Raw genomic sequence first — 26,307 nt, 5'->3', positions numbered from 1 at the left:
AGATGCCTATTTTATATATTCATCAAGATGTTTACCCCGTGAAAGGATAGCTAGTACCCACAAAGAGAATTCCCAGGGATAAAAGTTATCCACTATGGTGGTTTGAAAGAAAATGGCCCTCAAGAGGTGTGGTTTTGTTGGAGGATATGTGTCACTATGGAGCAGGCTTTGAGATCTCGTATATGCTCAAGCCACACTCATTGAGTCAGTGCACTTCCTGTTGCCTGCAAGATGTAGAACTCTCAGATCCTCCTGCCTGAGGGCCATCATGTCCTGTCCTGATGATAATAGACCAAATCTCTGAAACTGGAAGCCAATGCCAATTAAATATTTTCCTTTATAAGAGTCACCGTGCTCATGGTGTCTCTTCACAGCAATAGAAACCCAAACTAAGACACCCAGTTACATCACATAATTACTCACTTCACACATCTATTATAGTACTCTCTACTAGAAGGGATGCAACAAGAAACAAAGTTCCCCTGACCTCTGTGTCCATATTATACCATAGCCTCTGGAACACACAGGAACTAAGCAAAACCCACAAGGACAAGTACTTGATTCCCTTTGGTACATCAAATGGTAAGGGACTTCCACAACTAAAATTCATATACTTAAAAATTAATTCTCAGCAAGAGGTTTTCATAAGATATACACTATGAGAAAACTCTGCATTTATTGCTAATTTCTCCTTGTTCTCTCCTAGCACTACAAAAAGGGAAATAGCAAGTTCCTGTGAAGTTAAAGATTTTTTTCTGGAAGATATTCATTCTCAAAATTTACATTTGAGGATAAATTATATAAGCATATGCACTTTTCCTTTGTAAATCCTCAATGAGTAGAGCATAAGCATGAGGTATAGAGTCTGAATTCCCAGCACTCAAGTAAATGTGGGATAGGAGTGGTGGCCTGCCTGTAGTCCCAGCGCCCAGAAGGCAGACAAGTGGAATTCCATAAAATAATTCCATAAAACAAGCTAGATTAGATGAAATCAGTTCTCTATAGGTTCAAACCAGAGACTCTGCATTAAACTATAAGAAAGAGTGTAAAGAAAAGACTTGACATCATCAAGCTCTGGCCTTAATATGCATGAGCGTAGAGGAGTTTTCAAACACATGCACATTTGAACCTATGTACATGTAAACAAGTACACATATGCATGTATGCCACACACATAAACCTCAAATGAAAAAAATAATAAAAAAGAAAGCCATGGATTCATTTTTGCACAGAAATCTCAGTAAAAAAATTTAATCCCCTCACTTTTAGCAACATACATGCACACAAACAAACACATACACACACACACAGATACACACAAACACACAATACCTTACACATATTAGCTGTTAAAAGAGGCTTAAGCTTTAGATATTTTAGATACAAAAGTCACAAACTCTAAACTGGTCACTTAAAAAGGACCATATATTAGTAAATTTAGTGACTGTATATATGTTCCTAGAAATTATTCTTACTGTAATTTCAAGCCACTTCTTATAATCTTCTGGTCCAAGCAAAAATTCTGGAAGCACATGAGAAATACATCCACCTTGAGCACTAAAAGAAAACCCCAAATTATAGAATTATTACAAACATTGGCTGTGACTTTCAGTTAAATTATTTAAATAATGTCGAGTTTGTTATGTTTGTACAATTAATTTAAAATCTACCAATACTGAAATTATTCATGGTATTACCTTTATAAGATTTGATTAAAGAGAAAAACTTACTCAATGTTTATAATCATTCATATCTACCTTGATATGTTGATTGAATATAGTGACGTGTGACTTGGATCTTTTCAGTCAAGGTGATATTCTATTATTGCCATAACAATTAGAATTTCAAAAACATCTACAAAATACTTCAATACAACATATAACCTATGAGTTCATTAATCACCTAATACCAAATGAATGACTATCTCCCAATGTACCTAAAACTGTAAAATAAACTATTAATCAACTAATTATTCCAAATGGCATATTAAAACTTATGGAATAGTTTATTGTGTAAACTTGTGATAGTATACATTAAGCAATATATACGTGATGGATTTTAAATTATGTGTATATATATATGTGTGTATATTATATATATATACAGATGTATGTATATATAACTTATCACATTCAAGATGTAAACACATACACAAATTATTAGTCACTAACAAATATCAAAAGTAATTTAATCCACCCCTCCTTCATAATGGATGGCTAGCATCTATTGCACCACTAAACAAAAAAATATCAAGTACATCATGTTAAAGGTGTTTCCTGGTGGAGATTTGTGTGTTTGAGTTCAATTCACTTAGTGAGCACAGAGCAGCATTAAGCAGTACAGCATTAACAAGGAATTCTATAACTCGTGCTCAAAACAGGATATATTTTCAGTCCTGTGGGCACAGAGAAGTGAGGAAACAACAGGAAGAAAGGAGGTTAAAGATGACATTGAAAAGTAAAACATTGACGCTCTTACTAAAGAATAATAATAGAAATGTGGGGAAAGAAGTTTGTGAGATTGAAACAGTAAGAACAATTCTAGTGTTCTTTGATTCTATATGGTCCTGGACTAGTCTGCACTGACACAAGAAGCCAATTCTTACCTTGTGTATATTACTCCTACAAATGGTCATCATCTTTTAATTACTATAGTGTTACAAAAAGTCTTTTTCTTTGTAACATTAGCAAGAATGGCCAACCTAAAGCCTAAATAAGAATTACAGTACATATATCCTATTCAGTTGAAATCTTGTGAGATAGTATAAAACAGAGTAAAACAAAAAGACAGACAATTCAGAGGCATATGCAGAAACTGGAATACTTCCTTGTGACTAAAGCAATGCAATACTTTAGAAGCAATTTATCATTTCTAACAAAGGCTCCTGACAGCCTAATGAAACAGGGCATCAATTAAATGGGAGTATCTCAAGGAGGCATATAACGAGTTACTCATGAGTACCCTAATGTCCAGCAGTATAGAGCCGTGTAAATGTTGAGGATGATTAATATACTTGTAGAAACTGATATCCACATTTTTTTTTATTTTGAATATTTCTCAATACCTAACTTTATGACTACATACATACTAATTATGTTTTATTCCTCACCTATAGATTTTATGTCTACTTTGAGCCCTTACAGAGTAATATGTTTAATGACACATTTGGTTTTACTTTTACATAGGCTTACTGCTTCAGTATCTTAAGTTTACAATGAGTATTTCAAAACAAGAATCCCAGCACTAGGGAAGTGGAGGCAGGAAGATCTCAGTAAGTTCATTGCCAGTCTGGTCTACAGAGTGAGATTTAGGACAGCCAGGACTGCTTCGAAGAGAAAACTTGTCTCAAAAAATCAAAAATAAATAAATAAATAAATATGATGAATTAATAAATTCTAAATGTAATCTTCAAACAGCAGAGGTCTCTAAAATTATAACTTAAACTCTAAATACGATTCATGTAACTGCTAAGTAGGTATATATGCAAAAGTCCATAGCCACTGAGTTATCAATTTAAGAGAAGCAAATAACATTTACAACTATTTTGAATTTTAATACATTTATTTTCCTAGATGAAATATATGCATATACTTTGATTAATGACCTGATTTTATTAACAATGCTGCCACTTTCTAAATGTTAAGTAATTTTTATCACAGTCAACATATCCTGACAGCCATGTATTTGCTGATGAAAAACAAATAAATCTGAATGGCTTGGCTTTAATGCCAAAATTATTCTTCCATACCTGCAATGATCACATCAAAAAAAAATGTCAAAACAGAATGACCCATGTTAATGTCAACACTACTGGGAAATATGCAAAAAATAATCACACGTGCCACAGAGCTAAGTACTTAAACCTTCTTCCTCTCCAAGTGAATAGTCTATTAAGTTATATAAATGTCATTTTTAAACAAATGTATTTGAAATTTGCTTTATTTAAGAAGTGGTTTTACCTTATTAAATTAGTCCTAGATTAAAATCAGAAAATGATAAATTAAAAGAAAAAGGTAACTTTTTATATTTAAATGTCAACATTTTAATAACGTTTCTAATATATGTCTTATAAGGACCCAAGTCCTACCTATGTCTCTGGCTTAATTTAACATGGAGACCTTTTCTCCACATACTATTATCTTAGGACTCAGTACCCCAGCTAGGAATTTTAAGTAGGGCACAATTCAATACACCAACACAACAATAGAGTTAAAATTATTTACATAATTGTATTTTTGCTATTTTCTATAACTGACCTAATTTTCCCATTTTCTTGTCTTGACTTATGTGTATGATCCCTTTGGAGGCCACATATCAAATATCATAAATATCAGATATTTATATTATAATTCATAACAGTAGCAAAGCTACATTTATGGAATGGAAACAAGATAATTTTATGGTTGGGGGTTACAACATATGGAAATGTATTAAAGGGTCCCAGAATTAGGAAGGTTGAGAATCAAAGATTTAGAGGTTAAAAAAAATGAAAACTTGAACTTCCATATATGCTATCTTTTGTTAATGTCATATAATTCTTCAAATCTCTTAAGGTAACATTCTCTGTTCTGTGGGGTAAAAACTCAAAATTTCAGATCTGTCCCTTATTACCATCATTAATGGAATAAGGCTTCGGGGAAGAGGAATATTATTTGTCAGTAAAGATTCAAATTCAACCTCGGGCTTACTTACCTTGACAATACCATGTAAAGCCACACATCTACTTTCCTATTTCCACTGTGGTATTCTTTTCTAAAGGAGGCCTAGCAAATGAGAAAATTATCTCCAGTCTCTCAGAAACTGGATCAGTCATGCATTTGAGATTTAATGAGACAGATATCTTGATCATACTCAGTACACACTCCATCCTCCTTTTCTCCCAGGCCCTCCTCCAAACGAATTCTATTCTATTGCATGAGCAATCTACCAAGGCCCATATTTCTAAAGAAATCTGACTACCCGTTTTCCCAGAAACAATCCACTGTCAATTGCTCCTTAGCTAGGAATATGGGGATTTGTGAACCTTTCCCTCACATAATCTAAGATAGGATGCTACCAGCAATCTAAGCATTTTTGTATTTTTGTTAGTTTCATTTTTTATTTTTGCTTACTGGATTTATGACATATATGCTGTGGTAATATTTTATTTGTATGTTAATAAATAAAGTTTGCCTGGAGATCAGAGGTCACACCCAGTCATAAACAGAAGTCTGGTGGTGGTAGCACATGCCCTTAATCCAATCACATGGCAGGCAGAGTCTCTGTGTGTTCAAGGACACAGCCTAGTGTGGTGGGTGACACATGCCTTTAATCCCAGTACCAATCAGAGAGACCTGGAGCTATGTATAGACAGGCAGTGATGAGGAAGTGATGTGGCTGGGCTTAGAGCCAATGAGAAGGCAGAACAGGAAGGCAATAAAGGCATAGGTTAGACAGGAATAGGTTCTCTTGGGAAGCTATAGCAGTGTGGTGAGCCAAGGTTAGTTGGCAGCTATTGCTCTGATCTCTTTGGCTATTACCCCTGTATTTGGCTGTGTGTTTCTTATTTAATAAGACTGTTTAGAAATGTGTCTACAATATGCCTTCAAAATAGGGCATGGACTAGGACTATTCATATTATCTTGCAATTTATAATTAATACAAATTAGCATCATAAACTCTGTAAGAGTGAGCAAGTTATTTTAACAAGCCATCCCAATGATCTGAGCACATGATGAAGTTTGTAAGGAAGTGTATCAGATTATGCATCCATAAAGGTTATAGGATGCTTATGTTAACTAGTGTATACTTCTTTGTGATACATACTATAATGTGTATAACAAAATATTTTTGAACAAAATACCAATTATTTCGTTCAATAAATCCACTCACATGTCCATCCATTGACCATTTCAGCTAAGCCATGGTTACATGTTTAAACTAGTGTATCTAAGCTCTTACGTAATAAAGTCTAGAAGTGAGGCATGTTGTGAATGGAGCTGGATCACCCTTTCAGTGTTATCCACAGGTAAGGACTGGTTTGAGTTAATTCCAGGTGGCAGTCTTCCACTCAAATGAAGTACCACATCATAGATTGTCTTATTATATTTGGAAAAATCATACTGTCTGGAAAATTTCTTGGGTGGTGAGGATGCTGAATAGAACTGTATTTTCTGGACATCCCTATGGAAAAAAGGAGTAAATGAATGTCAGTCTCAAAATGTTTCTTCATGCAAAAATATGGTCAATAACTAAAGCAAATAATATTAAGGTACAGAAAGCAATAAATCCTAAATTGCAATTCATGTGGCTACTATTTGCAAGTACAAATTAAATATTTAAATATTCCTAAAGATTTACACTATCTCATTTACACACATACCACTAATACTGCAATTGTGGGGCTCAAAGAGTGGATTGGAAACAGAATGGATTTGAAAAAAGACAGTAAGAGTTGATTCCTGCTTTCATCTATTCAATATACATTAATATGGCAAGTAACCTAAACTCACTGGGCACAATCCTGCATTCTATAATCTAAACACAATTTCTATACTTGCCACGATAATTTTAAATTTTAAAGTATACATCATACATGTATGTACAAAAATAAATTCATTCAATTTCTCCATATTTGGGCCTTAACATTTAAAATAGGGTAGCCTGCACACTTACCTAGTAAGGATTCTTACTTAAAATGTAAATTTCAGAATTCTACTGCTTCTATATACACAACTAATCTTTAAATAAGATATAGCAATGTTCATTCCCTACATCTTTTGCTCAAGTTTGATACATACTCAGTTTTTTGATAGAGTAAAAAATAAGTCTACCAATCTTTGCTTTCTGTATTTTGTTATATATCCCATGGTAAATTGCATAACTATTTATTAACAATTTAAATCACAGATGTACATGAGCTCAGACTGAGAAATCAAAACTATCCAAGGGATCATTTTGATTAGCACCTTTCAAGTTTGGTAGAAAGGGTCTCAATAGCCTAAATAGCACATTGTATTAGGAAAGAGTGAAATTGTTCAAACCTGGCTATACCACTTACTGTGTATTCTTCCCAGCTTCCTCAAAAATATAAAATATAGTAGCGTTCCTATACTCTAGAATTACTATTAGGAAACAACTATTTTATGGAGAAAAGTAGTATCATCATAAACAAGGTAAATGAAAAATAAATAACAGCCAATAACAACATGGGACTCCAGAAAATACAGTGTACAACTACATGTATTATTAATTTTCACATGAAAATTAAGTGGTAAAATCTAGAAAAAAACATACTAAAAACAAACGAGAAATCAGTGAATGAGTTTAATAACAAATCCTGCTCAGTGCAATAATGTGCAAACACAATTACTTACAGATTCCTGTGTAAGTATTAAAACAATTGTTGGCTGAATTTTTGGACTCTGGAGCTGTTGCATTTATGTGATGGCTTGCTGTAAGTTGGGAAGGAGAGCTCTGAGCTCAGTCTGGAAGATGGATTACTATATTTCTCATCATCTTCTAACTTATAGACTGGTGTGCTGCCAGGTGTGGTCTGAAAAAGCTAAGATGGGCATACAGAATGCCCAGCTTCCTCTCTTCTTCCTATGCAATATAAATCTCAGTATCCTCTCTGCTTCCATGACTCTGGGAGATGTTAGAGAAGACATACCACCTAACTACAATAAATACTATCTGTGACCAAGTCCCTCTAACAAAGGAAGTAGAAAAAAATTCTGCAATCTTTACTTCTTCATTAACTCTTACTATGTTTTGATGTTGTTTTTATTCATATTTTATTTATAATTGTTTCCATGTTAGGCTTCCTTTTATATTTATTTAATTATATTTGCATATTTTTTAATTTTGTAATAAGATCCTTTATATTAAATATGTATTTTTATCAGTTATATTCACCCCTCTTCCCAAATTCCTCAAAGATCAGACATTTGAAAATCTACTGTTGTTTTCTCGTCCACTCCCTCACACACTTTCTATTTTACTTCTTCAATTTAAACTTGATTGGGTTTTGTTTTCTTCCCTTTCTTACCAAGCCTTTAATTTATTGTTGCAAGTTCTTTTAAATTTACTAAATTTAATATCATAACATAGTCTTCATTGTTTGCCAATTCATTTTCTATGATTATTGGGGAAACAGTCATCCTTAATTGATTTCTCTATCTGCTTTAGTGTGAAATGGTTGCTCTTATAACTGCTTGACTTCTACTGTGGACTGAGCTCTAAAGAGAAAACTCGCAACTGTAAAAGATCAATAAAAATAAAAGAGCTGCAGATCCCAGCACTCTATAAAGTGAAACATCAAAACATACAAAAAGGAAAATTATACTTTCAAAACTTCCAGTGTTTTTAGTAGCCCATTTTAAAAATTATGATTGATTTCAAAGAAAACTCAATAAATAAATGACTAAAAGAAATGGATCCCAGGCCTTGGATGTAGCAGGGTATGATTGAGCACACCTGCAATTTCAGTACTTGGTATGGAAAGGCAGAATTGCCACAGTTAAGGCCAAGCTAGTTTACATAAGGAGACCCGGAGCTACATATACAGAGCAATACCGTGTTTCACAACCAATAGATTTTGGTTGAGAAATTCTGAGGGAAAAAAAAATGAAAGTCATAGAACTGAAAATCTCAGGAAACCAATTAAAAAAACTCAGGGAAAAAAATCACCCACCGAGTCAAAAATGAAGAAGACAGAATATGAAGGATTGAAGCTAAAGTTGAGGAATTGTTATTTTCATATAGCAATAAAGAAATAATCATGACAACAATATATGAGACTTCTGGGTTACATTTAAAATGTCAAACCAATAAAGCTATTCCATAAAAGAGTGTGCTAAGATACAAATTAATAATACTCCAGTATATACATGCAAAGAATCATATCATACAGTATAGCTAACTGCAAGTTATGCAATCATCCTAAGTGTCCATCTACAGATAAACAATGAGGAAAATATTACACACACACACACACACACACACACACACACACACACACACACACACACACAAACACATTTAGACAAAAAGAGGGATGAAATCATGTTGCTTGCAAGAAACTGCAGGCAACAGGATATCATTATGTGAAAGGAAATAAACCAGATTTAGAAACATAATATCACATTACTTACCATAAACAGAATCTAAATTATAAAAAGACATGAAAGCACAAGGGAGATTATTTCAAAGATGGAGGCCAGTGGGATGGGTACTAAAGAAAATGGGGAAGCTAGTAAGACCAAAGTACAGTATATACATATAAAGATAACAATGAATACTCAGTATTTTAGAGAATTAATGATTAAAACAGGTTAATTTAAATCAAAATTATTATGTTGAAGAGGGATATATGAATCACAGAATTTAAATTGCATCTTCTTAGTCTCCATAGTCTCCTAATGAGTCATAGGTTTAAAGTAAATTAAGTCTGTTTCAACCAAAATAATCCAAATAAGCATACTATACGTTAGAAAAGTACAAAATAAAGAATTTAAAAATATGTATTTGTCACCTTCTTATTGTCTCAGGAATAGAAAGAGAATGGGGTCCTTCAGGCCATCCAAAGAGACTGAACCAGGTCTGAGCTGCATCAACAACCTTCTGAAAATAGTCATAAGCTGTTGATCCTTCTTCAGGTGCAAAGAACTGCTGATTCTTCTCTTCATTTTCCAGAGATCCAGCATTGGCTCTATCTGAAATACTTTCATCCGAGTCAAAACGATCACGTGTAATTTCCATCCCTAAAGTTCACATTTGTTATACAAATTATTATTTTACCACAGAATATTCTTCTTCTGATTAGCTCTAATTATAATAGGCAAATAAAAACCCATTCAACAAAGTACTCTATACTCCTCAATAAATGTGTATCTACTATACTTTAAAATAAATAATAATAATAATATGGTCATTTACAAATACTAAAAAGTTTAAAGTATATTTATTCAATATAGGAAACAGTGATGTTTTATAATTGTCAGAAATTTATTCACAAATATTCCTACAATTATTTACTTTTGGTTACATAAGAAAAGCTGATTAATATTTCTTTACCATTGCTTATACAAAATTAGACTTCATTTGAAAGAATTATAGAAACAAATTATCAACTACATATTCAAAATGTCTTTCTCTCTGATTGATGCAATTAAATATAACAAAATATTTTGTATTATGAACATTTTAAACAGTATAAATTAGTATGTTGTATTCTGTCAAAAGTATTTACATATGCAATTACAAAAATACAGAAGCACACGACTGAAGTTGAATTTGCTCAGTTGATAAAAACTAATTTTAGCACGTGACCCATATCTAGAGAAAAGAACATTTGAAATTAATTTCAAATACTATCCAACTCCCATGTTTACCTATGCTTACGACTTTCTAAGACAGGTTACTTTGGATCCAGCTTAAAAAAAAGTAAAGACTTAAATCTGTAGTTCACAACCTGTATACAGAAGGTACTTATGGTGATATTTTATTTGTACTGAAATGCGATTTTAATTTTATGTTAATAAATAAAGTTGCCCTGGGGTCAGAGCTATTAGAGCCATAGCAAGAGCGTGATGGTTAGAAGAGCTAGGTAGATTTCTGTGTGTTCAGGGATACAGCCAGTATTGGAGACCCACGCCTTTAAGACCTGGAGGGAGGGCGGTACTTACAGGCAGTGATGAGGCAGTCATGTGGTTGGGTTTAGAATCAATGAGAAGGCAGAACAGAAAGACTATTTAAACACAGACAAACAGGAAGTAGCTCTCTCTCGGGGAAGTTAGGAGCACTGCAGGAGGTAAGATTTTATCTCTGAGCTCTGACCTCTCGGCTTTCTCTTTTACATTGGCTCTGTGTTTCTTATTTTAATAAGACGATTGGTTACATCTACAGGTACTTATAATGTTACAAAGAAGTTATAAGAGATCAACAGGATATTTAACATTTTAGTTAAATATAAGGAAAACAACTACTCTTGGGTTTTGTACTCAGTTACTTAATTAATGGAACCAGGAGGTACAAATTTTGGTGTATAGGATACTACTGAGGTATTAAGAACACAGAAAATGCAGAGAATTTCTACTGCTAATCACTGAAAAACTTACCCAGAGCACATGAACCACTAAGACTGTGACAAATTCAACAGATTTTAATGAAGTTACTGCTAGAAATACCTGTTTTGATGTTAAGATTATTATCACAGACTAGATTTGTAAAGTGCATTATACATTTTTCACATACCAACAAATAGGTTCCCAAGTGTAAGATCAGCATCATTAAATTTAGAAACAAAGGATCCCTTTTTCCCAAAATGTGTAGAAACTGCTTTGGAATCCCGGCGTGGAATCATAGGAATCAAAAAACTGCCTCTAGGCTTTGTAAGATTTCCTGCTTTATCTATAAATGAGAAATTAGAGCACAGTTAGCCACAGAAATATTTGCAAAATTTAATATCACATTCTTTAACTTGTATTTCATAAAATATTTATAAAAATAGTAAAAGAAAAGTCTAAATATCAATTATGTTATTACATGAGTTGACAAATTAAAATAGCATAACCGGTGGTATGGTTTCATAAACTGAATGGATTAGATCAGCCAAAGTTACTAGAGAATGAACAATACTTAATCTTCAGCATAAAAATGTGTAAATATTATTACGTCAAATAATTAGAATTATTACATAAAAAACATAAGAGTCACTAATGAAAATACCTTTTCTTTTTTTTTTTTTTTTTTTTTTTTTTTTTGGTTTTTCGAGACAGGGTTTCTCTGCGTAGCTTTGCGCCTTTCCTGGAGCTCACTTGGTAGCCCAGGCTGGCCTCGAACTCACAGAGATCCGCCTGGCTCTGCCTCCCGAGTGCTGGGATTAAAGGCGTGCGCCACCACCGCCCGGCGAAAATACCTTTTCTTATTGATGCTCAAAAATGAAATCACTTCTTGTTTATGAGCTAATACCATTCCAGAGATTTTAATCCCTATTCCAGTTATAACTGCTATATACTTTAGAGTTTTCAACTCACAGTATGTATTTAATTAACTTTATAAAGACACATATATTGCAAATGATACACACACACACACACACACACACACACACACACACACACACACACACACACACGTCAAACATAAACCTGTACAGTTAAAAAGAAAATTGAACTCCTATGTTCAGCAGGACTAATCTTGAGCACCTAAACACCTAAATTCTGGGTATCTTATACAAAGTCTCTGAAAAGTATTTTATCTAAAAAAAAGGAAACAACAGGTCCTGAGGTCATTGTTTGTGAGGATTACTTTAAAAGCAATATCAAATATCAAAAAGCAGTTATATACCAAGTTTCTTCCAAAATTTTTTTAGAGCAAAACTATTCATAATTTGTCACAGAAGTTGTACCCAATAGGTCTCAGGGGATTCTTAGGGTCTCTGTTTCTATTTGTCCCAGTCTCTCTCTGTGTCTGCTGTTCTCTCATTCTCTATGTATCATCTATCTATATCTATATCTATCGATCTATCTACCTACCTACCTGTCTGTCTGCCCCCTGTATGCAACACTACATCATGCCAATTTGACTATCCTATAAATTTCTTTAAAACTCAGTTTTGTCTCCTCACTGCCCAGCAACACCTGGGCCCTGTGGTCCTAAGACTGGGAAAGACATCATTGACCCTTACCAACTGCAAGATTCTGCACCTCACCAGGGAAGCACAACAGAGTCAACCCTGTTAGCTCAGGTGTGGGTGAGCTAGCGCTGAAGTTGTGAGCACTGGAGAGCTCTCCCCATTTCTCATCTGTGTCATGTCAGCATGGGCAAGGGACTGATACCACCCCCAAACCCGCACATCAATGCCTGAGACAGGTAAGAGAGCAGGCTCTGTGGTCATAAGAATGGGAAAGACAATAACACTATTTGTGCAGGTGTGAGTAAGCCAGCCTCAAAGTTATAAACATGGGAGAGATGTTTATAACTTTGGCGGACCAATCCTACAACTGCCCAAGCCCAGAACCTGGGTTATGCCTTGGCCTGCCCCAACATCCACTCCATCTATGACCTGCTGAAGTATGTGAAGGAAGCTAACCCACAGACCCTACTGCTGTGGGATGGTCTGTATGTCAAATTGCTCTGATTGGTCAATAAATAAAATACTGATTGGCCAGTGGCCAGGCAGGAAGTATAGGCGGGACTAACAGAGAGGAGAATGAAGAGAACAGGAAGGCAGAGGGAGTCACTGCCAGCCACCGCCATGAGAAGCAGCATGTGAATATGCCGGTAACCCACGAGCCACGTGGCAAGGTATAGATTTATAGAAATGGATTAATTTAAGATATAAGAACAGTTAGCAAGAAGCCTGCCACGGCCATACAGTTTGTAAGCAATATAAGTCTCTGTGTTTACTTGATTGGATCTGAGCAGCTGTGGGACTGGCGGGTGACAGAGATTTGTCCTGACTGTGGGCAAGGCAGGAAAACTCTAGCTACACCCTATGATCTTCATAACACAGGGCAACAACAGGAGGAGTCCTAGTGAGGAGCCAGCATCAAGTGTTGTAGAAACCAGAGGCCTCAAACCAGACCAATGATTCTGCAATGAACACTTCCAAGTGAAGATTATGAACAAAGGTGTCTACAGTGTGACACTGCAGCTTCCATGATGAGAATTTTAATTTTTTTCCCTTTTTATTTATTTATTTTTTTCTCCTAAATTTTGTTTGATGGGGGGGAGGTAACATGGGCAGAGGGCAGATGCAAAGGGAAGGGGAAATGAATGGGATCAAGATACATGATGTAAAAGGGATGTAGAACTAGTTAAATAAATAAATAATTCCTTTTTAAAAACGATTTTGTGATGGGTAGACTATACTACCTGATATATAACACATTTGTAATAGTAACATACAGATGACGATGCTTTCTTGGAGTTTTATTATTCAAATATAGGTAATACAGGATAAAAACCTTAAATTTAAATATAATACGTGAGACCTTCTGAACAAGAACAAAAGGAAAAATTAGTCACATTCCCAAATGTCTTTATAAATATCACAAAAGAATACAGATGCGAAGCCTGATAAGTCAAAATGAAGTATGGAATATCGCAGGGGAATGGTACAGAGATGAGAGTACACCTGATGAATGAAAATCCCATGCACATAAAGGCAAGACTTGTCCTTTGTATGTAGTTACATAGTGTCTAAAGGAGACATTTTTTCTAATCATCAAAAGATTATCAAAAAATATAGAAGAACTCGCAGAATTTTATTATTACCTTAGCCTCCTAGTCCTGAGATTATGAGTATAAACCGCTCAACCTATGGAAATATTTCTTTGTGTGTGTGAGGGGGTGTGTGTGTGGACATCTGTGTATGGGTGCCTGGAGAGGGCAGAAGACAACATTGGAACCACTAGAGCTATAGTTATATTAAGTTGTGAGCCACCAATGTAGGTGCAGAGGACAGAACTTGGGTCCTCTGGAAGAGCAGGACATGCTCTTAACTGCTAAGCTATTTCCCTACCCTATTATGGAAAATTTGTATGCATGGAAATTAAAGAGGAAATTTCAATTTATAAATAGTATTGTTATCAGAGTATGAAGCATGGTTTCTTAATGGGAAGGGTATTGCAAGAGGCATAGTATACTTTATAACTGTGCCTTGGCTTCATGAACATGTGATCATTAATGTATGCAGCAGAAGTTGAGAAAGAAGTAAAAGGATTTGAAAGATATTTGGGGGTAAAATACTATAAAGGGACAGGTTGAATGTGCAGTGTGAGAGAGAAGATGTAATTAATGATGGTCCTCAGGTTTCTGGATTGGACATCAGATAGAATTTAGATACATCTGTAGAGACGGGGTATGTAGAAGAATGTGAATCATTCAGAGGGTGAGTTTTATTTCAGTCCTGTAATTTTGGTTGTGCCATAGGAAATCCAATGAAAAGTACCATCAAGGGACTTGGATTCTGAATTTCTGCTTCTCTAATTAGAGGGTGGAGATATAGCATACGAACTATAAAAAAACAGACCTGATTTACACACAGAATTAAAAAGCACAGACAGAGGAAAATGACTTCATTAAATATGTTTGAGGGAACATTTAGAGGGAATGAAACAGACCTAGAGAAATATGATATGTGGTATCTCTGAGAAAGTTTGAAGACACAGAGAAACAATGAATCGATGGTCCTAGCTGTGTTTAGTAGTGAAATATTAGTGCCTGCTGACTTCTGAATTTTTTTTCTCAGCTGGAGGAAAAGTACTTATTACTCATTGTTCTCTGTAAATTTTTCTCCTACCTCTGGAAAACTAAGTGTTTTGTTTTTGTTTGACTGGTAAGTTTAGAAAGAATAAATATGAAACGAGTAACCTGAATCTGCCCATTTTTTCTTTGGAATTTTTCTGAGAAAATATAATCTACTTACTCCTTCCTGACATCTTCCTGGAAATTCACCTAAAGCACATAAATGAGTGACAGAATTTGTCTGGAAAGTGTACCAAAGGTTACGTAGTATAGTATTGCCCCTGAGTAGTAGGAGGCAAAGGAAATTTTAAGCCAGAAAAGAATACTAGCTTCTGGTCATGTGATCAGCATAAAAAAGAAATTAAATTATAGACTCTGATACATGCTTAATATTTGAAGTTTCAATATAGTGTTATGGTATGATGGTCTGTCTGTTTTTCTGAGAATTCACAAAGATTCTACTCTGAAGAGACAGAATGGGACCAAGTATATTTTATAAGTTTGACTAACATTTAAAGAAGCAAGTGGATAATGTACCTGATAGAAATAGGGGAAAAGGCTAACTTAGAAGTAAAATGTAGGGACTTGACACTGCACAGTAAGACAGACTTCTGCCCCTCCTATCACACTACTATGCATTTGCAGTATTGCTCTCTAATCAAACAATCCTATTTAACATTATTTGGCAAGGCTAAAACAAATACCATAATTTGTATAAAGTCACTACAAACATCCATGTGCAATACTTCATTTGACTTACATAAGGATCAATTTTCTAACTATTTACACATCTTCAGATACACTGTTAATTTCATGCAATAAAAGATATTGTTAGATTCTATTATCAATAACAAACAAAGCTCTGGGAAACAATAAATGTTTAATGACCATGTGTTAAATTGCTTTTTCCAGATGCTGACAATCACACTAGTTCTTTATACATGTTAGGCAACTACTCTACCATTATGTAACATGCCTTTTTAATTTTAAATACAGTATATTTTAGATATTAGACATAGTTAAGAAGAACCTGAACAGAGAGAGAATGGAATCAGCCATCAACAACTTACCATCCTTTAAAATAACTTTTTGCCTGTCCAGATGGACTGCCAAATATAGATAAATAGTAAGAATGCAATTTTCTGCTGTTGCTGTAACTGGAAGTGAAAACCTAAAAGTGAAAATATTTTTATCAATGAAATGATCACTTCACATGTAGTAAAGGTGATAAAACATTATAATAATTCCAAATGCCTTTATGCTGAAAACACAAATTATCATTTATTCTTTCCTTTTTGGTAACCAATACAAATATCTTAAAAGTCTTCAAATTTAAATCTTCAATAGTTTACAAGTGTCACTATAAAATACACTCCAGAAAAGGGATGGTTACCTGTGCAAGTTCAAAACACAGCTTTAAATTATTATGTGAACCAGTACAGAAGTTCTTAAAAAGTAGAATTAGCAGAGGACACAGCTATACAACCCCCATATAGTATACAGAGCATTCTACATCAACACACCAGAGACACTTCCATACCCATGTCTACTGCTGTACTCTTTACAACAGCAAAGATATTAAACAAATAATACAGCATTTGTTTAATCTGTCATGTGTGTTTGGGTGTGTATATTTGAAAATAGGAAACTGGGAAATGGATAGAGACCAGTGGAAAAGGGGAAAGTGATGGATTAAAAAGGGTAAGTTATGAAGAATGAATAATGCCAAAATACATGATATAACTAAAAGATAATTATCTTTATAAAAAGTTAAAATATTTATAATGAATATGAGCCAATAAAAAGCAAAACAAACAAATAAAAGTCAATAGATTTTGGAATTTTAGAACTGAAATTGACACAATGTACTTACACTAACAATTTTCTAAATTTTCTAAAGTCATCAACATTTATCATCATCCCCATCTTGGAAATGACATTGGTAACTTGTGTTTCTTGTTCTAACAATGATTATCACTACAGGAAAAAGATACTGGAGCAAATCCTGGGGATGCTCTGTCTTTGTGCTCTCAGGCGCCGAGATACCATTAACAGGTAATTTCTTACTGTCTTCTAAGTGAAGATGCTACTATAGGCACTCAAATCCAGAACTCAGGGTTTGTTCTTAGGGTCATGTTCATATTCCCCCACCTGTATTATATGGGATCTTTATGGCCCAGGTCCCTGTCTGAAGAAAATAAGTAATAACTTTAATAAGAATAGGAAAATCTGTACTATGGCACCTCATTCCCACAGAATACCAGAGAATTATATTGAGGCTCAGAATTTTACTTTTAAGCCTTGTATTTACTTGATGTTATAATCACTATATTTGGATTCTTCTAGCCTTTTTGTTTCTGGGAACATTTTCTTAAGATACAAAAAAATGCTTATTTGTGGTCATTGCTACCAAAGAAAAGCACCACATGAAAAAACAAAAAGAGAACTATCACCTGAAACATTAGAAATAAGAAAAAAAATTTATATCAAGAACAAAATTTGAGTAAGTATACTGTTTTCTTTTTCCTATTTTAAAAGATGATTGAAGACCATAGTATTTGATTTTAGGTGTTACTTGGAATAAAGAAAAATCAGTGTCTGAAAGGATGAAAAAAAAGGAATAATAAAAATATGGAGTTAGCTGCATTCATCACAGAAGCATATAGTATATAGAAATCAGAAAGGGTCTACAGCATGGAAACAAAGACTCTTTATTCATTTATATTATTATAGATTAAAATATAAAGTAAACTTGCTTTTCATATTACTAGTACTGCACTTGTTAATACCTAAGGAAAAGTAATGTTGAAGCTTCTTGTTCAATCTCTGAGATAAATGCTAAGTAATTACAGCATTTTTGACTTTCCAACAGCATAGGAACTATTATGTCTGACAAAAATATCAAGTATAATGTTGTGAATTCATAAAGCTAAGGACAGAGTGTAGCATGAATCTTAAAAGTTCTTATTAATAAAATCAAACCCGAGCCAAGTTATTGGGGTCCATGCTGGTAGATTAGAAAGACAGAACAAGCCACAGCTATCTCACCTCGCCGGATCCTCAGCTGGTCTTGTCTCCTCAGACTGGAGGCCTCTGAGTCCTCATCCGGAATGAATCTCAGCTGAACTGTGCTGCTCGAAAGCCTGAAGCTTAACCAGCCACATGTTTAACCAGCCAAAAGCCTCTTGTTTCTGGTCCTCACGCCTTATGTATCTTTCTGTTTTCTACCACCACTCCCTGGGATTAAAGGCTAGCTTTCTGGGATTAAAGGTGTGTGTCACCATGCTTGGCTATTTCCAATGTGGCCTTGAACTCACAGAGATCCAGAGGGATTTCTGTCTCTGGAATGCTAGGATTAAAGGCGTGTGCTATCACTGACTAACTAGTGGCTTGTCTGTTCTCTGACCCCAGGTAAGTTTATTAAGGTACACACTATTTTGGTGACACAATACCACCACAACAGAGGGGTGGGAACTACTTAGTCTTAGTATGATGGTTTTGTCCAAACCTTTTGCCATAAGGCACCTAGGAAAGAAACACATATTGTCTATAGTTAGGAAGTTACAAAGGAAGAATTGAGAGCCCCAGGACATGTCTAATTGAGTAAAGAAAGGTATTAGCAGTGCAAGTATACCAACTTGAGTTCAAACTCTGAAGCCCAGGGTTAAAAAAAAAAAAAGCTCATGTGATAAGATCTGTAATCTCAGCAAAAGCAAAATGGGAGGAAAAGACATGACAGGCTGAAAGATAGCCAGCTAACCTGAGTACCCCGTGCAGCAACATGAAGCAGTGGGATGAGAGTGGGGAAGGGAGGGGAAAAGAGAGGGAAGAGAGAGACAGGAGGGGAGAAGGAGGAGGAGAGGGTAGAGGTAAGAAGAGATGGGGTAGAGAGAAAGTGGAGAGAGGGGAAAACAGGAGAAAAGAGAGGGAGAGAGACAGAGAGAGAGAGAGAGAGAGAGAGAACCAGGCCTTTGAAAGGTGCATTTTACTGTGAAAGCTACTACATTCAACATCACCATTACAAGTTTGTGTGTTATTCAGTATTCAAATATCTACTTTCGAAAAATGGAAAAAAAAAGACAACTGTATTTGCTCCAGAAGAATTTATTCCAGAAGCAAATATCCTTGATTAAAGTCTCTAAAGTGACGTAACCAAATCTACTCAAAGTGCTTTTAAATTCAATCACTGCTAGCAAAGTCTATCACATGAAATCTTATTTATACACATGTTCAATAATATATTTGCTCAAATATTGGGTGCCTACCATAGATAGTACTTCTGTGTTATTTAGGCTGAGCACTAGGACAAGAGAATTTTAAGAATTCTAATGTACACTTATCACAGTAGAGATCACCTACAATGTTGTGCGATACAACACTCTTTAGAGCAGGTAGCATTATCTTAATCAGTAATAAAGTTACAAAGCTTGGATTTATTCAATAAATGTGACAGAGCTGTTCAACAAATCCAAAAATGCCTTCCTACTCTATTTTGTTGTACAAAATATGTGAGGAAATATCACAATATACATGCGACATTATCCTAAAAATAATTCACACACACACACACACACACACACACACATATATATATCCTTATGCTTGTGTATAAATATGACTCCATTTATTTGCACAATTAAAAGTAATATATGGAACCATATCACATTTCTCTATTTTTTGTTTTTTGCTTTTTTTTGTTTTGTTTTGACACCTGGTTTCTTTGTGTACCCCTGGCTGTCCTAGAACTAGACCAAGTTGGCCTTGTCACAGAGAACTCCCTGCCTCTGCCTCCCGAGTACTGGAATTAAAGTCCTGGCACATATCACATTTTTAATACATGATGCCTACGGGTTTAGAAGGGAAAGAAATCAACTGTTAATGGTATTTTCTTAAAAGTCAGCATTGATTGAATTTTTGGAATGACTCTACATTCCTTTTGCTTTTAAACAATATTCTATGTATGAAGCACATAATGTAATCAAATTCTGCAGTTCTACTGAGGTATTATTAATCAAGCCATAATGAAAATGGTTCAGAGGCTACACATCCAGCCAATGTACTAGGAATATGAAAGGGACATAGGTGGCTGTAGTAGGAGGTCCCCAGGTGCTAGTCATCTGCATGTGCAACCTTCTTCTCGGAGTCCAAAGAAGACAAGCAATCAGACAAGTTAAAAGATAAATTGAATGGGACAGTAAAGTTTCCTTTAAATGGAAATCTGCTAAACACGACATTGGCTCCAAACAGTGTAGGTGTACTGAAAAGTAAAAGGAGAGTGGAGAAATCACATCTATGAATATTTTTATTCTGCTACCTGTTGTTTAAAAAAAGATCATTTTAGTAATCTGTAAAGGGATGGTAAGCATCACCTTGTAAGTTTTGGGGGGTCCTGCCAATTTATATGGAAGTTTTCTATAAAAATATATTGCTGCTTCAAGTGAATGATGAAAGAATTAAAATCACTTAACATTTTATGTTTGTAGTTTATTATAATTCAGTGGTATTCTATACCAAATATACAAAAATATTGCTGACAGAGAACTTACATAATCCTGTAATTTATTTTAACAGATCTATCAACAAAATAGAATGAAGGTGTAATTACAAGCAGGTTTGCACAGACTTGAGTAAGTAATAAGGAACAAGTGATTATACCAGAACATAGCATTGTTCCTAATGTTTTCTACTCCCCAAGAATGGTGAGCAAATACAAGCATTATGTCTAACACAACTTCCTAAATCATGATAGGCAATAGGTCTAGACAACAATGATAAATTACAGGCTAAAGTCCTCTTACACACCCAGGATTTTAGCAGCCATAATGCTAAGTCAACAATGTGTATTGCAATTGATAAGGAAAAATACAAACTTTTATTAGTTTTTGAATTGGCGAATGAACAAAACACTCAGAATTTATGTGCAAAACAATTCATAGAGCTGACATTTCAATGAGATTGTGGCTGCTAAGGAACACTGATGTTTCCCAACATCAGGCAATCACAAATGTGCAGGGACACTATTACTGAAACCACTAAAACTATAATATCCTCTGAATATAAAATAACATTTCTTTAATATAATAGATATTTTGGGTTGTCATATCAGTGACAGAAGAAAATCAGAAAAATAGTTGTCAATCAGTAAAGATTAAATGGGCCCATAGTAGAATACTCAAAAAGCTACTTGATAGGCAAGAATCATTTTCATGAATAAAGAGAATAATATATGCTGGAAGCACACCTTTTTATTTCTGTTTCAGTTTTCAAAAGTAATAGCTATTACATTGTATCAAAAACTCAAATCACCCAATGTCTCATTTCATTCATGGGGGAAAAGTCCTTACATTTATCACAAGTCCCTAGACTGTGCTGTTGTCACTGTGACTGCTGCAAACCTTTTTCCTATATTCCACAATCATGCTTATTTCACTTGAGAAACACATGCTTTTGATAATTCTATACCAGTCATTCCATGACGAGAGAATAAATTTCCCTGGCTGTCTTCCTAACCTGATCCTCTTTAACTATTCTTTATTTACTTTTTTTCTAAGCTCATCTTGTTAAAAGAATTTGCCTTACTTTTTCTCATCCTCTTTCCTCTTCCAGCCCACTGTTAGAATCTGAATTTAAGTCCTTATACATGTAAGACATCACTCCTCCACTGAGCTATATCCCCAACCTGAGAACTATCCTGAAATGGTATCTTTATAGCACTATATCACCTCAGCTTTATAGTTTCAGTAAAGAAGGGAACTTGCTGCTTTGATGCTAGTTTTTGATGCAATATACTTCTTTGATCTCTTTTGCCAACACTTAATTAAACTATTCAACTTATATAGTATTTTATAAGTACTCATTTATATTAGCTTTAAGTAAGAATCATCAATACATAGGTGTTGACTGATTGTGTCACACATATTCTTTCATCAAAACATAACAGTCAATTTATTTAAACCATAATGTAAATAATTTGCATCTGGGCATACTAATAATACATCTATTAAAAACAACCATGTCCATGTATGTATGAGAGAGAGAGAGAGTTTTTGTGTATATATGAATGCAAGTGCATGCACAGTGTGATATATATGAAAGGTTTTTTTTTTCACAATCAATTTCCACTTCTTTTGTGAGACACGATCTCTCTCTGAACCTAGAGGTCACTTCCTCAGTCTCAGAATTACTGATGCAGATGGGTGCTTTATCAAAAGAGCCATCCCCCCAGCTCCCATCCTTCTCACTGGGTAGGCGCTAGTGAATATATCTACTATATACTAAATAAAATTTTCTTTTTGTGTGTATGTGTGTGTATTTTGTATATTTGTATGTATGCGTTTGAGAAAGAAGTTGGAAATAAATGGGAAAAGAGAAAGAGATGAAATAGATGCAAAAATACAGTAGGAAAGAAATGAAATTATCTTCTTATACTTTTCTTCTACTTTGTCATATATATACATACAACATAGCTGCTCTCAATAAATGTCTGTGTATAACAAAAATACCTGTACCATGCCACTGGTGTCCTTCAAGATTTCTTCTGGGCTCTGTTGTACTACAATCCACCAAGCCAAACCACCAAAACTATCTAGAAGAATCTGGTTGTACCTCCACACTTCATGCTCTACTTTACTGGTTGTAAAACATTTGCCCACATCACCTTTCTCTTTACATATGAAAAAAATGAGTCTGAGAAATCAAGTTAACTAAGTTATAACAGTTATAATGCATATAATTCATATAATGCATTACATGCATAATAATGCATATAATTCACTATTTTGCTATTTTTCATTAAAGCAAATTTGTATTTGGAACATTAAAAAATTTATGTCCAAAATCACTGTAGTAGATACCATTCCTTTTCCCAGATTACAGAAGTATAGAATATACAACTAGTATCCTTCAATGTCAAGTACAAAAGCATCCACATTTAAATGTCTTACCAGTTATCTCTGTCATCACAAAAGAGAAGATTGGCAAAAAATGAAACAGGTTTAGTCGAACTGAAACTAAGATGACATGGTAGCTCATCATTAATTCCAGTATTAGAGCCTGTGATAACTCTTCCTTTTGGAAATGTCACAGTGAGTGGCTGAATCTCATCATCGTCAAGAAGTTTTGCAGTGGGAATCTTGAACTGTAGAGTTGAATTACTGTTTAAAACAAAAAATTGAAATATATTTTCCTCAAAATATCACCAATTAATTTGAATTGAATGTGTATTTATTTTTCCCCAAAAGTAACTATATGCAATAGTATGTGAAATATTTAAACATATATTTGTATCATCTCTCCTTGTCTATTCCATTTGTCCTGTAAGGATTAAGAGAGGTAAGACATCTGACTAAAGGTAATGTTTTTAAATATAACCATTACATAAAATTATTTCTCTCAAACATATCCTAATGAAGATTTATCCACAATGTTGACTTGTATTTATAAAGTTTATATATATATACATTAAATAATATTGATAGATTATATACATGAAGAAATTTTAAAATTTGGATAATAAGCATCTCCAGACAAATGCCACAAATTAATTTTAATCATTACATTATTTTAACATTTAGAATGCTAAATGTTTATTTTATAACTTTTAAAAGGCATTTAGTATGCTAAATGTTTATTTCATATATAAAATTTATCTAACTATTCAAAAATATATATAGTATCACTTTAAAACTGATATGCTGCTTATAATACTGTAGCCAATAAATTTTGAAACATTAGCTTCTTTTATTTTATTATACATATGAAAACATAGCAAATAATATTATTAAATGGGAATAATATTCTCTTATTATTTTAAGCAGTGTGAACATCACTCACCTAATAAAAAAGGAAAGATGATCTACATCTTAATTAACTATATCTATATGTTATACTAGACAAAATCTGCAAAATTAATTCGTAAGTCCAGTAGAAAACAATTTAGTTATAATTGACTGTCACTGAATGTGTCATTTATGCTGCTAATTTCACTATATGTATATAGCAAGGAATCTAAGTGTCATCATCTCTTCAAATCCTTTCACAGAACCATCATGACATAATTTGAATTCAATTAGTTTTTATACTGCTATCACCATACATTAATTAAAGAGTTGAAGGCTAAAAGATTAATTCCTATATTAAGACAGTTTCCTAATAGGAATACTTTGTAGCAAAATAAATTCCAATTTACTTTATCTATAAACTAACAGAAGTTAATGTCTGCTTATAAAATGTAAGCTTGACAAAACTGCAAATTGCCCAGGTATGTTAATTCTTCAAGTACTAAGATCTTCCCAAGCTGAATAACACTTAGTGCAAGCCCTGTGGCTTCATCCATGATAACTTCCTCATCAAACACAGGAATTAAATATGGCATTGCCTTCCTCAATTTGGATATTTCACCAACAGTGTTAGTATATCATTTTTGGTAGGATAATCCATGTATACAGTCTTCCTAGACTTAAAAAAAACACAATATTTTGTTTCAGATATTCCAAATACCACTGTCTTACTAGCTGAAGTTTATTTATAACCATAATACTCATGTCCAAATAAATAACTAGTCATTTATGCCTTCACCTGTCACAAGAAGCTTGTATAATTTCCACATTTTGCTATACTGAAAAACGTTACTATGAATAATGTTAAGCATAGTTGACAATACACAAGTAAGATTGTATTTCTAGGACATATTATTGAGACAGTCAAGACCCACCCTGAGGACAAAAGTGAAGATGTACTACTAGAGCATTACCATATATACTCTGCTACACATTGAGAGCTGTGATGAATATTTTCCTCCATCCTGCATTTTCTCACTCTCCCAAACATTATTGGAATCAAACAACAGATATGGTGGGGGGAGTTGTAGAGATGGCTCAGCAGTTAAAAGCAATAGATGCTCTTGAAGACGACCAGAGCTAATTTCTCAAAACCCGTATCAGGTAGCTTACAATCTGCAATGCCTGCTCCAGGACATCTTACACATCATTCTGGTTTCTGAAGTCACGTGCACACATATGTACATGCGTGTGTGTATGGATGTGTGTGTGTATCACATATGTTATATACACAAATATATATGTTTTATAAATGTGTGTTTGTGCATATGTGTATGTGTGTGTTATATTACTGACAAGGAACACACACAAAACATCAATTTAAAGATACAAAGAAAGATTTACTAGACCTTTCTAGTAATCAAAAATAATCTGGTTCATTTTAGTAATAACAAAAGGATCAATTCAATAGACAATATTAAACATATTATTCTCCAAACAACTAAGAACTATTTGAAGTAAAGTTTAAAAATCCACCATTATAGTACCTATTTTAATAACTCAATGATTGACACACAGAGATGAAACTAGGATATAGAGCTCTTTTACTTTGGGTGGGCGTTTTAAATAGTACAAATATTGTAGAAAGCATTGAGTGCACATGCCTATGACTCACCTGCCTCACTCATGGTGCAGTTACTAGTGGAAACCTGTACATATTATCATATAATGTATAGAACAATGTTGATAGCTCACTGCACATTACAGCCAACGCAAGGGGTACTAGGGATAAATAATGGCTGGGCATGTGGTGCCCTCTGTATGACTGATGAGTAGGCTGGTCTCTGAGTTAAGGACTACCTGGGGACACACAGTGAGCTCCAAGCCAACAGAGAATCCTCACCATGGAGCTCTAGCTAGCTTAGAACTTAACTAGGAGGACAAGGCTAGAGCGGAACTCCCAGAGTCCTGCCTGTCTCTACCTCTCAAATGCTGAGTGCTAGGTTTAAAGGCATGCATTCACACACCTGCTTCTACATATCTCTTCTTGAAGGAAGAGTCCCATTACAATTTTGACTGAGTGTTTGTAATCTGTGGCTCAATTTTCCTTCTGCTATAATTGAGATAGGAGAACCTTAATGCCTGGTATGGCTATAGAGTGAGATTCTTGGGCTGTGAGATATACCAATGCCACTCTTTACACAACATTATCTAGTCTAGTAATAAGACTGACTGACACCATGACTAGTTACCTGAGTTCTTAAGTTTTACATAATATTTTTAGTGGAGCCTTTGG

General features: G+C 34.2%; 1 protein-coding gene across 5 annotated transcripts in view; it reads right to left on the bottom strand.

The window, feature by feature from the left end:
* Cfap47 (cilia and flagella associated protein 47) overlaps positions 1-26,307 on the bottom strand; it is a 234,556-nt gene that overhangs the window by 138,218 nt on the left and 70,031 nt on the right. For all 5 annotated transcript variants that reach the window (XM_042269235.2, XM_042269236.2, XM_076562695.1 and 2 more), the window contains exons 26-31: positions 23,178-23,387; positions 16,305-16,405; positions 11,236-11,391; positions 9,515-9,743; positions 5,941-6,162; positions 1,476-1,557 (exon numbers count right to left, since the gene is read on the bottom strand). In XM_042269235.2, the coding sequence (XP_042125169.2) occupies positions 1,476-1,557; positions 5,941-6,162; positions 9,515-9,743; positions 11,236-11,391; positions 16,305-16,405; positions 23,178-23,387 (1,000 nt within the window). The remainder of the gene's footprint in view (positions 1-1,475; positions 1,558-5,940; positions 6,163-9,514; positions 9,744-11,235; positions 11,392-16,304; positions 16,406-23,177; positions 23,388-26,307) is intronic.

This window comes from Peromyscus maniculatus, chromosome X, assembly GCF_049852395.1.
Source record: "Peromyscus maniculatus bairdii isolate BWxNUB_F1_BW_parent chromosome X, HU_Pman_BW_mat_3.1, whole genome shotgun sequence".
In the NCBI taxonomy this organism is placed as follows: Eukaryota; Metazoa; Chordata; class Mammalia; order Rodentia; family Cricetidae; genus Peromyscus; species Peromyscus maniculatus.
The sequence above is the reverse complement of the archived record's forward strand: the minus strand, read 5'-3'. Positions and strand labels throughout refer to the sequence as shown.